At 55.5% G+C, this 12,544-nt stretch overlaps 1 protein-coding gene across 3 annotated transcripts in view; it reads left to right on the top strand.

The window, feature by feature from the left end:
* Positions 1 to 12,544, top strand: part of CNTFR (ciliary neurotrophic factor receptor) — a 240,118-nt gene that overhangs the window by 209,720 nt on the left and 17,854 nt on the right. For all 3 annotated transcript variants that reach the window (XM_006026552.3, XM_025207502.1, XM_025207503.1), the window contains exon 6: positions 5,282 to 5,445. In XM_006026552.3, coding sequence (XP_006026614.1) covers positions 5,282 to 5,445 — 164 coding nt within the window. The remainder of the gene's footprint in view (positions 1 to 5,281; positions 5,446 to 12,544) is intronic.

Genomic DNA, 12,544 nt, shown 5'->3' with positions numbered 1-12,544 from the left:
GGAGAACATATAATGATAGAAAATGAGGGTGGAAGGGAGCTCAGGGGGTCACATCTAGTGCAACCCCTGCTCCAAGCAGGATCAGCCCCAGCTACATCATCCCAGCCAGGGCTTTGTCAAGATGGGACCTCAAAACCTCCAAGGATGGAGAGTCCACCACCTCTCTGGGGAGCCTGGCCCAGCGCTTCACCACCCTCCTCGTGACAATTTTTTTCCTAATATCCAACCTCAACCTCCCTTGCTGCAACTTGAGCCCATTGCTCCTTGTCCTGTCAAGACAAATGACTTGCCCAAGGTCATGGCTTGCCGAAGCCTTGGCTGGGATGATGTAGTTGGGGCTGGTCCTGCTTTGAGCCAGGGGTTGGTCCGGGAATTATGCAAGAGGCAAGGCAAATGACCTCCGGAGGTCCCTTCCAACCCTCATTTTCCGTGCTTCTGTGATTGTGTGTAGGAAGTGTGCAGCAGAGCTGGAAGCTGAATGCAGGTAGCTCCAGTGCTTTCTCACCACAAGCCTCCTCTCTGGGAACATGGTCATCTTGGTGGTCAAAGCAGTGCAAATGCCGGTCGTTTCCATGCATTGCAGCCCCATAAGGAAACCACTGGTTTCTGTGTCAGTGCTTGCATTGCTCTCCACGCTCCGGCCTCAAGCGACAGGCAGGAGGTTCCCGTATAAACCAAGCAAAGGCCTGGTGAGGATTGCAGACCCTGCTATTGAATTGCTGCATTTTAACCTGGTTGCTTGAAGCTTGTCTTTGCTGCAGCATCATCTTGAGCCGGGACCTGAGTTTGGCCTCTGCCCAGCTCCTGTCCACATGCAAAAATCTCGAGCTAAAGGATGAGTGGGTGCTTTCAGCTCCGGCCAGCTAGCTGTCAGGGGCCCTGGGCTGCAGCGCGGATGCTGCCGATGCTCAAATTAACAAGGCAGCAGCTGGAACAGCAGCAGGTAATCCAATCAGGTCGCTAATCCCATCACTGCTAATCCAATCGCTGAGCTAATCCAATCGCTCTGTGCAGCCCTGGTGGGATCTGGAGGGAGGGTCCCTCCCCTAGGCAAGGGTGTGTGGAGCAGCCAACTATTGGGATGGGAAAAGGACCTTAAAACTGGCGGTTCCCTTTGGAGATTTCATGGGGAATGTGCAGTGCAGAAGACCCAGGGGGGATAACCCAACCTCCAGCCCGTCATTGTCAGAGGACACGAAGCAGTGCAATAGAAACGTCCTATAAAAGACAATTCCCAATGGATTGCATGCTCTGATTTTAAAAGGTCTTAATCACAGGGAGATAATTCAACAGCTAGCAGACTGCCAGGGCCAACAGTCATCCTCGAGTTTTCCCTTTCTTAGTACATGTCTTTGCGGGGGAGCTCTGCCTGTTATGAACCCCAGCAACTATACCAGCATACCCCCCACCCCATGTGCACACTTATTTTGGTAGAAAAGTGGCTCTCGCTCAGACTAACTTAAACTCACCTTGTGCACCATAAACTAAACCTAGCCCAGCCTGCAAGAGCATGCATGCAGCAGTGACACCAGGTTAACAGCCTCCGGGTGAGCTTAACCCAGTGCAACGCCCTGTGCAGGCAAGGGCAGCCCAAGGGTGGATAGCGGGCTGTGTGGCCCCGTGGAGGAAGGGCTCCTGTGGCCTTAAAACCTCCGATTCGGGGTAGAGAAGGTGGCTGAAGCAGCCCTTGCTTTCCCCACCATGCATTACTAAAGTCTCAGTGATTTGGAGGGGAAATGACTAACGGCTCCAGGGCTGAGAGCACCAATTGCACAAGAGCCGCTGAGGATGCTTTTGCCGCGACAAGGCGCCGAGATTTCCATGGGCTGGGAGCTGCAGCTGCTTTTTGCAGCTGGGAGATCCCCTCCGAGAAGCCTCTGCTGTCCCTGCGACCTTCCCCCCACCTCCATTTTGCACGAGACGATGCTTCAGTGCAAGCGGCCGGTCCATATGTGAGCGGCTCGTGACCAAGTCTCTGACAACATGGATGGATGTGTTCCACCCGGCGTAGCTGCTCATATTTGTGCTAGCGCCGGGGCTCTCGCTCCACCCACCGAGAGCCAAGTTCATCCCTGGTGCAGCCTTATTGAAGTCATGGGGCCGCGTCCTGCCGGCATACATTCGAGGGCTCACGCATGCATCCCCCTGCCCATCCGGTGCCTGCGCACCTCTGTTTTAACCCCAGGATCCGAGCTGCAAAGCAGAGTGACTCCGGAGTTACAAAGGAGAGTAGGGTTTGTCTCCAGGGGTTACACCCACAGCAAGCTTGGCCCTGAGTGTTTTGGGCAGTAAAGGAGAAACACCTGCACGGGGCCTGGATTGAAGCTGGAGCGTTTGAAAGCTTCCCCCCGTCATAATATCTCACATTCACCCAGTCCAGCATCTTTCATCCCAGGGCTCCTCGCAGGCCTGATGTTAAGCTGGATTTGGGAATCATCTGCATTTGTTCAGCTCAACAGGCTTTTTGTTTTGCAAACCAAATCCGCGAAGTCCGCAGAGCCAGCGCTGGATTTATGCTTTGCCGTATGTGTTTGGACTCAAAGGCCCTTTTAATGGAAGCCGAAGTCCACCCTGAGCCCTGGGTTTCAAAGTGAGCGGAGGAATTACACCAGCCATCTGGAGTAGCTCAGAACTGCACAGACCCGACAAATCCTCCCCCTGCCGTTTGCTGATAAAAGGCAAAGCCCCCAGAGGGAAAATCGCACGGGGCTGGACCGGGCCTCCTGGCTGGATTGCTACCAAAGGGGGTGGCTGTGCCGGGAAAGTGACCCTGGAAAGCGGCTGCATTTGCACACGATGCCCCGGGGGATAAAGCTGGGGAAGGAAAGCTGTGCTGGCTGGAGAAGGAAAGCCCCCGTGTCGTGCCCGCCTGGGTATCAGGTGTCATGCTCCATGAATGCTGCAAAACCCTATCTGAACCCCATATGAGGCCAGCACTGGGCAGAGAGACGGGAAGCGGGTGGTGACCGGGCTGGGAACCGCCTGTGGTGCACGTGCCTGTCTTCTCCTTTCCTCCGAAGCCACGAGTGCGAGACAGCCGGTGTGGTGCTTTTCTCCTCGAGCTGAGGGGATCCGTGGCATGTCAGCAGGACTGCGTGCATCTCTGCTCTGCCAGCTGTGCCAGGCCCGTGCCCTGCATCTCCTTGTCTCACACCACCCCTGCCTACCCGATGGAATTTGGCACCACCACTATTGCCGTCTCCCAGGATTAATGCCGAAGAAGTTGCACTAGCAGCATCTCCCTCTCTATTGTGTGGTTGCAGGTTTTGAGGCCTTGGAGGAGAAGGCAGTGAGGTAGAGGTTGGGTATCATTTAATTCTTGCATGCCAGTCCTGGAACAGAGGTGGTCATGAACGGCACATAGGCTGCCCTCCCTCTCAGGAATCTCAGCCTCGGCAAGTCTGCTGCCAGCAGCAAATGGCTTGCTGCTGGCCACAGCTCCCTGGAAGAGAAACTACATTGCAAACCTGGATGTCTGCCTTCCCAGCAAGTCCCTTGAAAGTCCTGTCATCCCTCAGTTTCATCTTCCAGCTCATGGGTGCGACTGAACGAGGTTTCTTGCTCTCTGATGCTGGGCTCTCTGGGGAACAGAGCAGTATTGAGGGGTTACGAAGGGAGAAGCTGGCACTATTCAAAGGCAGCTCAGAGCTGAGATCCAGCATGGAGCATGGAGGGAGCCCCCTACCCCTTCCGAATCCCCTCTCAGCCTCTCTCTCTACCTGCCTTTGCTTGCACAGAGCCGGGAAGCCTCTCTCCTTTGCTCCCTTGCATGGACCTCCATGGGCCTTGAGACCAGAGAATTGCACACGCATGGCTGTTCTCCTGCACCGCAAGGCCATCCTCCTCCGGACGGGCCGTGCCTATTGGCAAGGCTGCGCTGAGATCGGCAGATGCCGAGATCCCGCTTCCAAATGAGTCGTCCGGCCTCTGAGCCTGGGAGCTGACAGCAAAACCCAAAGGGAGGGCCCAAGCTGGCGCGCAGACAGCAGCGCACATCTGCTCAGGACAGCCGCGCTGCGCCGCCTGGTTGTCTTCACCTGCCAGGTTCCCGGTGCGTCTGGCTTGGCAGCCCCCCAGCCCGGTGTTCGCATGAACAGCCGGACTGAACACATGGCGAGGTGCCGGCTTCTCCCCCCAGCCACGCTTCTCCCTTGTTCAATAATTAACGCCCCTCTCGTTACCGCCGATCCCTTCTGCACATGAAAAAGCAGCCAGGGGCGGATGTGGCTGGCATAATAACGCTCTTGCCCCAGCCTTGGCCTTTTGATGGACCTGAGGGAAGCAGATGAGAAGATGCACAGTCCTCAGACAGACCTGTCCCCACACCCCGTCATCTTGCACAAGGAGCGAGGACTCACCCTGCTAGCGATCCTGATGAACGGCCACTGCCGGTTGTTATCGATGCTTCAGTACAGCGATGGCCCCAAAGCACGCGGCGCGCAGAAGCTGGTTAATCCTCACCTCAGCTGCTTGCAAAGTGGAGGGGCAATTTATTCCTGCACCCTCAAATTAAAGCTGGAAAGGGAGATGCAGGGGAGGTGAGGAAAGGGAAGACGATGCTGTTGCCCTGGGAAGGGGAAGTGTCAACCACCAGCCTGCGTCCTAGTCTAAACCCTCCTTGAAGCCCATTCTGAAGTGCTTTATCCCTATTGACTTAGTTTTTACTCGGATTTACACCCGCTGAGGTCAGCTTTTGTCAATGCACCAGGGAAGCTTTGGCCCCCATGACCCAAGTCTGGACTGAAACACGGCCACGATGATTTCCTTCATGCCCAGATGTCAGCTGGGCTGGTTGTTCGCAGCCGGAGAAGGGCTGAGATGCACCCCCGACATTGCACCTCAAACACCAAATAGCCGTGCCGTACGTGGGTCCGGACAGACCGCAGATGGCTTTGAGCTGCAGCACAGACTTGAAAGGATGCCTGTCTCCACCTGACCAGCTCGCTCTGTGCTCAGATTTGAAGTCTCTCTGTCTCTTTTCACGGTAGTATCTAGTGGACTTCTAATCAGTTCAGGAAAAAGCATCAGCTATTCTGTGTCTTTGCTCTAGGCCTCGTAAAACAGATGGTAATACATCCACAAAGGGTGGGGGAGATGCTAGCAGCTCTCCTGATGTGCTGCAGAATTCGCCTGTGTTTTCTAAGAGGCAAAACCTACCGGGGAGGTTGGTTTCTGTTGGGCAGGGCTGCCACGTGCTGGCTCTGTCCACGCTGGACCCGAGGCAGTGCTAAAGAGCTGGGCAATGGCCAGGTTTTGCAATGACCTTTCTGTCTTGTTCCAGTAAAGCCCGACCCTCCAGAGAACGTGGTGGCCAAGCCAGTGCCCTACAGCCCCCGGCGGCTGGAGGTGAGGTGGAATAACCCGTCCTCGTGGCCTGATCCAGAGTCCTTCCCGCTCAAGTTCTTCCTGCGGTATCGGCCCCTCATCCTCGACCAGTGGCAGCACGTGAGTGATGTCTCCGTCCCCTTCCCTCGGGGGCGAGGAGGGGCGGGAAGGCCGGAGGGTGCTGGTATCGGGGAGGTCTGGTCCATCGGTCCTGCCTGACCTGCCGCGAAGCCGGTGGAGCTGGGGCTCTCAAGAAGGACCTGCAAAGGGACTGCCAGAGTAACGTTCATTAGTGCCAGAGTAACGTTCGTTAACACCAGAGTAAAATTAATTGCTGCCAAAGTGATATCCCTGCCTGGTAGCCCCACCTGCACAGACACAGGCGTTTGATTGCCTCCTTTATGTCCCGTGGAGCAAACTGAAACAAAAGCACCGCCCCGCTCTCCCTCCAAGTCGCATCCGACGTCCTCGCTCGCTGCATTTTGGCACGGGACCCAAGCTCTCTTCTCCGTGCATATATTCCCCATAAAACTCGCCGACGAGATGTAAATGGGTGGCATTTCAATGGGCTGCACCACTATGCCTTTTGAGCCGGAGATCACAGCCCCGTGGCTGTGGCTTGCGCTGCAGTCGGGAACGTGGTCCTCGCCGTGACACGGTCGTCTGTTTGCTTTATATTTTTGCTTTGTTTCAAAAGAGAAAAGGTGTCAGTGATGTTCTTGGCAGTGCTGAGGGGCTTTGCTAGCTGTGAGGGAGATAAAGCATGGGCTTTAGAGGTGAGTTTTAGTTTTTCTGGCCCGTTCAGCCCCCATCTTTGCTGGTGCTGGCTATCAGAAGGCCAGTTACAGCGACTCGAGTGATGCTCTGTGATGTGGAAATTCACCCCGTGGGAAGTAGTCTGAGTGGATTCATGCGGAGCTCACGGTTCTCTAATATTCTTGACCGTTTATTTGGTTTCAAATGGAAAATTTTGGTTTGTCGCGTCAAAAACAGAGCACGTGTTGGGCTCTGATCGGAGAGGGGGATTTTTTCTGCTTTCTTTCTTTGCCTTTTATTTTTTCCAATAGAAACCAGGGAGAAATGGGAAGTGAGAGGGGATCCAGCAAATGAAACTCAGAAATTGAAACCCATTTTTATTTTTGCCTTTGCTTTTGGAAATGTTTTCATAGAAACACAGATAAAAATTGCCTCTGGGCTGCGACACTGCCCTGTGCTCTCAAGAAACTCGGGTCTGTGCATGTGTAGCAAACCAGCTTCGCTTTGCTTTCCAAAACCCCTTTTCGGGGGAAAACATTAATGGATTTTAGCCACCTCTGTCCTGTGGGTTCATGTGGGGAATTGCCTAAGTGACAAGCTCATCTTTCATCCGCACTGGTTTGGGATGGGATGGATGTGCTGCCCAGGGCTGCTTGTACACGCCACGGCGTTTAATCCTAATTAACTCAAAGATGATTAAAGAAGAGTCCAGCTGGCTACTAGTCCCCAGCTCTCTGTCAGGTCTCTATGGACAAGTAGCCCTCACTGAGTCCAGGTGTTTGGGTGCTTGCGCCCTGTGCAACCCAAGTAAAGGAGACTGAGCAGTTTTGCATGCTTCTGGAGTCTGTTCAATGCAGTCCCTAGATTTGGGCAATGCATGGAGAGAAGGAGGGTGCTCCAGGGGCTGGGGCATTTTCTGGGACTTAGGAGACCTGTGTGTGAGGCTTCCTCTGTGGGCTTCTTGGGCCGGCCACTTCTTTTCCCTGTCCCTCAGCTCCCCAGCTGTACACAGCTGGAGGTACGCTGCAAGGGGGGGTGCATGGAAGATGTGGATTTGCTGAGATCCTGTCACATGAAAGAGCTACGGTTATTTAGCCTGGAGAAGAGAAGACTGAGGGGAGATGTGGTCACCATCTGCAAATCCCTTGAGGGCGATGACAGGAGGATGGAGATGGGCTTTTCTCTGTGGCTGCAGGGGACGGGACTAGGAGCAACGGGGACTCTCCATCCTTGGATGTTTTCAGATGCAGGCTGGACAGACCCGTGGCTGGGATGCTTTGGTCAGGGTTATCCTGCCTTGAGCAGGGGGCTGGATCAGATGTGCCCTTGTGAGGTCCCTTCTGGCCCAACTTTCCTAAGAGTCCTATTGGCAATATATTCACACCCCAAAGAAACTTCTCAATACAGAGGATGGGAACTTGCCATGCCACAACCCCTCATAGCTTGGAGTCCTGGACACTATCCTACGGGGTGGGAAAAGGTGGGTTTAAACCCACTCTACCTCTCCAGCAGAGTAAGGCATTGATTTGGGGTGCCCCACATGGGCCTAAATCACTGGGGGAAAGCTTTTGTTGCTACCACTGCAACTGCTTGTCATTTTTTGGACTTTCAATGTGAGCACCTGAAAATCCAGAGTCTGGGGTCGAACGCCATGTCCCGTGCTGCCCAAAATGACATGTTTCTGCTTTGCACTTTGACAAGGGAAAAACAGGGATAAAATGATCTCAGATTGATCCCACCTGAATTTTCTTTTTCAACTTTATTGTGGTTTGCTGCCAAACGCAAAACCGTGGGATTCAGGCAGCCCTGGAGGCAGCGTCGCTGCGTCCTCGAGTGGATTCTGCATGGCGCATTGCCATTACAGGAGCATGATGCCACTTTGAGGGGCTTGGCATTGCTCTTTGAAACCCTAGGTCATCGGATCAGAGGACAGGGGCAACGTCAAGCTGGAAGGGGCCTGACGAGGTCGTGTCTAGTCCTGGCAGGATCATTCCTGACCAACCATCCCATCCATAAGTGTCTCCAACCGACTTCTGAATGTTTCTAAGCATGGAGGTGCTGAGCCAGACCCACCATGTTGTGGGCACTTTCTCTCCATCACATAAGTGCCCTGGCAAGTCCTGGCTTCCTGAAGAGGCTGCTTCTCCCATGTCACGTGGCGTGGGGCAGGCTGGATGTAGTGCACGTGTGTGGCACTATTGCACGCTGCCCCTGGGCATCAGTACAGGGGCAGCTGGTGGGGTGACCTCTTTCTTAGGCACTACTTGCTCATATAAAGTGAATCCCCTGATCGCTGGCATGCATGGGATCATGGAACGGGGTGCTTGGGAGTCATATGCTTGATGGCTGGCCGCCCAGATTTGCAGGATAAGGCGCAGCAGGCTGGGGACTGGGCTGTGCGCAGAGCCAAGGGGTGGCAGACAGTCTGGTTTGTGCATCACTTGCAGTTATTCAGCAGGGAAATTATTTACAGCCGCTAATGCAATCCTTGCTTTCAGGGCAGGCAGGGATAGAGCCGCAGGACACCTTCCCCTGGCCACACAGGCCAGCTGCTCTGTTACGGGGGTTGTTTCAGGACCGGGCTGGAGCCCTTGGGACAGGTTTGCTGCCAAATGCATTTGTCCCTGAAGTCTCCCCCTCCCAGAGTGGCAGAGGCCTGGCTGGGCTCCACATCATTGCCCCTCTTCAGGCTGTGATGAGCTCATCCCCATTAACTGCTGTCTAATGCTGGATGTTTCATTGCCCTTAAAGCATCCTTAGCCACTGAACGATAGAGGTAGAGGCCTTTCCTTGTGCTCGGTCTGCATGCCGTCATGGTGGGGGGCGGTCATTGTCAAAGGTGCAGCATGCAAATGGTTAACGATCCCTGTTTGCTGCTACCACAGTGCCCTGCAAAAGCCTCTGCCCAGGACATGCCCTTGCCTGACTTTCTGGCAGGAGACTTCCCCGCTGCCATAGCCTGGTCTAAGAGGTGCTTGGGACACATAAGTGGCCTGGCAAGTCCCGACTTCCTGAAGAGGCTGCTTTGGCCGTGCCACGTGGCATGGGGCAGGCTGGACGCAATGCACTTATGTGGTACCATTGCATGCTGCCCTCTTCGTTGCCCGGCACGCAAATGCTATTGCTCACAAGCAATCTGGGCATGAGTACAGGGGCGGCTGGAGAACCATAGAGTCAGCATAGGGTCCTAGAGCCAAAGGGACCTGCAGAGGTCACATCTAGTCCAGCCCCGGCCTGAGGCAGGATCAACCCTGTGCAAACCAGCTCAGACACATCCAGGATCTAAAGTCTTTGCAAAATGACTGTCAACGCTGACAAAGCATGAAGCATCACCCCCAACCCTGCTGCAGGGAAAGCAGGGAGACTATCACGGCTGCCAATGTCTTGCTGCTGCAGAGACCCCGGGCAGAGGCCATGCCCCTGCTGCAGAAGAAGGCAAAAACCCCAGTCCATACCAGTCTGAGCAGGGGGCAAAATCCCTTCCTGCCCCAAATGCAGTGTTGATCTGACCCTGAGCGTGGGGGCAAGACCCTCTAGCCAGGACCTTGCAGGTTGGTGCCAGCAGGAGCATTGGCACAGCCCAATTCCTATCCCCAGCCTGGGCTGCAGCACCCAGCGCCTCTGTGGGAGGCTTCAAAACCCCCGACACATGGATCAGAAAGGGGAGAAGGGGGCAACCAGCTCAGCCCAGAAGCCTGGGAAACCCCCATAGCAGAGCACCAACATCGCTGCACCCAGATCATCCCGCCCAGCATCTCCTTGACACCTCCAGTGATGGAGAGTCCCCCCTTCCCTGGGTGCCTATTCCCCTGCCTCCTTTCTGCGACAGGGAAGAAGTGTTTCCTGAGATCCAACCTCAACTAAACAACACCACTGCCATGCCCCATCCGTCCCTCCATCCCCATTATCGTTCCCCACGTCTCGTGCCCCGCTTCTCAGCAGCCGGCCAAGCAAAATGAGCGCCGACAGGATCAGGTGCACGGCGAGCTGTGGAGGGCAGGGGCATCCCACTCATTCACCGCCGGCATTCAGGAGTCGAGTCACACCAGGTCTTGGCACGGGGGGTGGAACGAGGCCGGCGGCCGCAGTGCTGGACACGGGGTCTCCTCGGGGTCTCAGAGAGCAATTAAGATGATGCCCGCCCTGGGAGCCCCACAAAGGGCCGGCTGGGAAGAGTCCTCATCCCTGGCCATGCCCCGGGCCGCTGAGACCTAGGCACCATTTTTCTTTAGCAACTGCCTCAGGCAGGACCTGGTGGCCTCTGCTGCACCTCTGCCAAAGCGTGCACATGAATGCATGCACGCCAGGATCCGGGCCACGCCGTGGCACCTCAGAGGGAGCTGGATGCAGCTCTTTCCCGTCGGGCAAAGCCAGCAGAGCTGGGCTGCCAGCTGCCGGCCTCTCCCTTCGCCGCGCCCTGCACAGCTCATCCCCGGAGCAGGCGAGGCTCCTCCTTTGCTGGAAGAGGAGCCGGCACGCTCGGGTGCCAGGACAGCGCGATGGGATATTTGTAGCCTAAACAGGTTTTTTATCCTCGGCTTTTGGCAGAATCTCACGTTCTGTCTCCTAAATAGAAAACATTAAATATTTAGGGCGTCCTTTCTTTTCCTCCTGCTTTTAAGTTGGTAATTCAAGCCAGATTAGCATGGTTTCCTCTTCTGTTTTATGGCCCCGGCCTGGCCCCAAGTGAGCGCTTCTAATGCGCTCAGATGTTCTTCTAATGGATTACCTAGGCTGGAACTGGATACTCTTTCCTAATGGATTGCTAATAGCCTGTTTCTGGTTTTACAGGCTCCTCCAGCTAACTCACAACAGCAGCAGCGCTCCCCGCGCTCGCACATCCCATCTCCCGGCAAGCACACATGGAGGCGATCACACGTCTCTGCAGACATGCACACGCACAGGTATACGGTTGGCTTGCCAGCACACGCGTGTGCAAGAAAGCAGGCACCCCCTGCCACTGCATGTGTTCGCCTCTTGATCGCACTGAAGGACTGGGTATGTTTCCATGCAGCGCCCAGGGACGGGGCATGGTGGCCACGGTACAGCCATGCACCCTCGGTGAGAATGGGATGTAGAGACGCTGGCATGAAGCAGAGGCAGGCCCTGCAGTGCAACTATTGAACCTATATTAGCCAGTTGCCTCTCTGCTATGGCAGCAGTGGGGCATTATCCCTGCCCTCAGTCCTCTCACTTTTGCCTTGAAGGGAGTTCCCGGGGTTTTGCATCTTGCAGGTGGGTGTGAGGAGCTGCCGTGGTGAGTTTGAGGGCCCCCTGGGTCGCTGGTTGCTCAGGGCACTGGACTCACTGGCCCCAAAGTGCCTTCCAGTCTCTCCTTCACATGCTTTGAGTGCCCAGCTGGATTAGGCCCTTAGACAGGACACCATGTCACGGTCCAGGACTTTACTATAGTGTCCAGAAGCCCCTTCCCCTGCAGCTCGAGTCAATGGGGAAGCCTTACAGCGGATACCCAAGCCCTTTGGGTGCAGCTTGGTAGAGAGCCATGGCACGTGAGCCTGCACACATCTGTGCACATGTGCATGCACACATACACACATCAGTGAGGTACAAGGAGATAGCCCTTCTTGAGCTGCGTCTGGCCCAGACACTATTGCTGCAGAGAGGTGCCTTTCCCCAAGGGACTGAGTCACTCATTGGTGTCACCGGCATTCAGGAACGGCAAGCCAGGACCTGCAACCTGGGGATGGTTGGAAAAGGCCACGAAAATGTGACAACCAATGCTTCGGGGAAGGAGGAGACACCATTTGGCTTCTGGCTTTGGAGGGGCACCGGCTCAAGCTTTCCCCCGTAGCCTGGAGAGCTGGAAAGATCCCTCCTTGTAAATGGGAAGCGGAGACCCTCAGCTCCTCGCATGGCTCTCCAAAAACCACCGACGGTGACAGGGCTTGCTCTGTACCCGCAAGAGCTGGCTGCACCAGGGCTGGGTCCCCAGCTGCCCGTAGCAGGGAGGGAGCCGGCTGCCAGGGTCCGTCTTGGCCCTGCCACTCACCAGAGTCAGGGGACGATGCTGAGGGTATAGCACGCTGGTTTTCAGCCTTCTTGGACCCCCCTCCATCACACCTGTGAACTGAGCGGCACCCCCTTTCAAATGCATGAGAAGTCACCCCGATTCACCCATCCCCGCCTAGCTCTCGGACACCCAGTCCGACCCTGCAGCCAGGACTGTGCATGCTGACAAGGGGGCAGCGTGTTGTCAAATGCAGTCACACAAATCGCTGTCTGAACTGGATCTTTCTCTGAGCTTGGGAGGCGGACAGGGGCCAGCTCTTAGTCCGTCCTGTTGGCTGTCACTCTTTTTTTCCCATTGCAATTAGTCTGTGCTGCAACGGTAGCAGTTGCAAAGTGACTCCCATCCCTCCACCCTCCCAGCGTGAGCCTAGCCAAGGTTGCCTGGATGTGTTGGCATGATAGCGCTGGAGAGCCCCTTGAGCACCAACAAAAA

Source organism: Alligator sinensis, unplaced genomic scaffold (genome assembly GCF_000455745.1).
Source record: "Alligator sinensis unplaced genomic scaffold, ASM45574v1 scaffold783_1, whole genome shotgun sequence".
Taxonomy (NCBI): Eukaryota; Metazoa; Chordata; order Crocodylia; family Alligatoridae; genus Alligator; species Alligator sinensis.
This window is presented reverse-complemented; position numbering and strand designations above follow the sequence as displayed.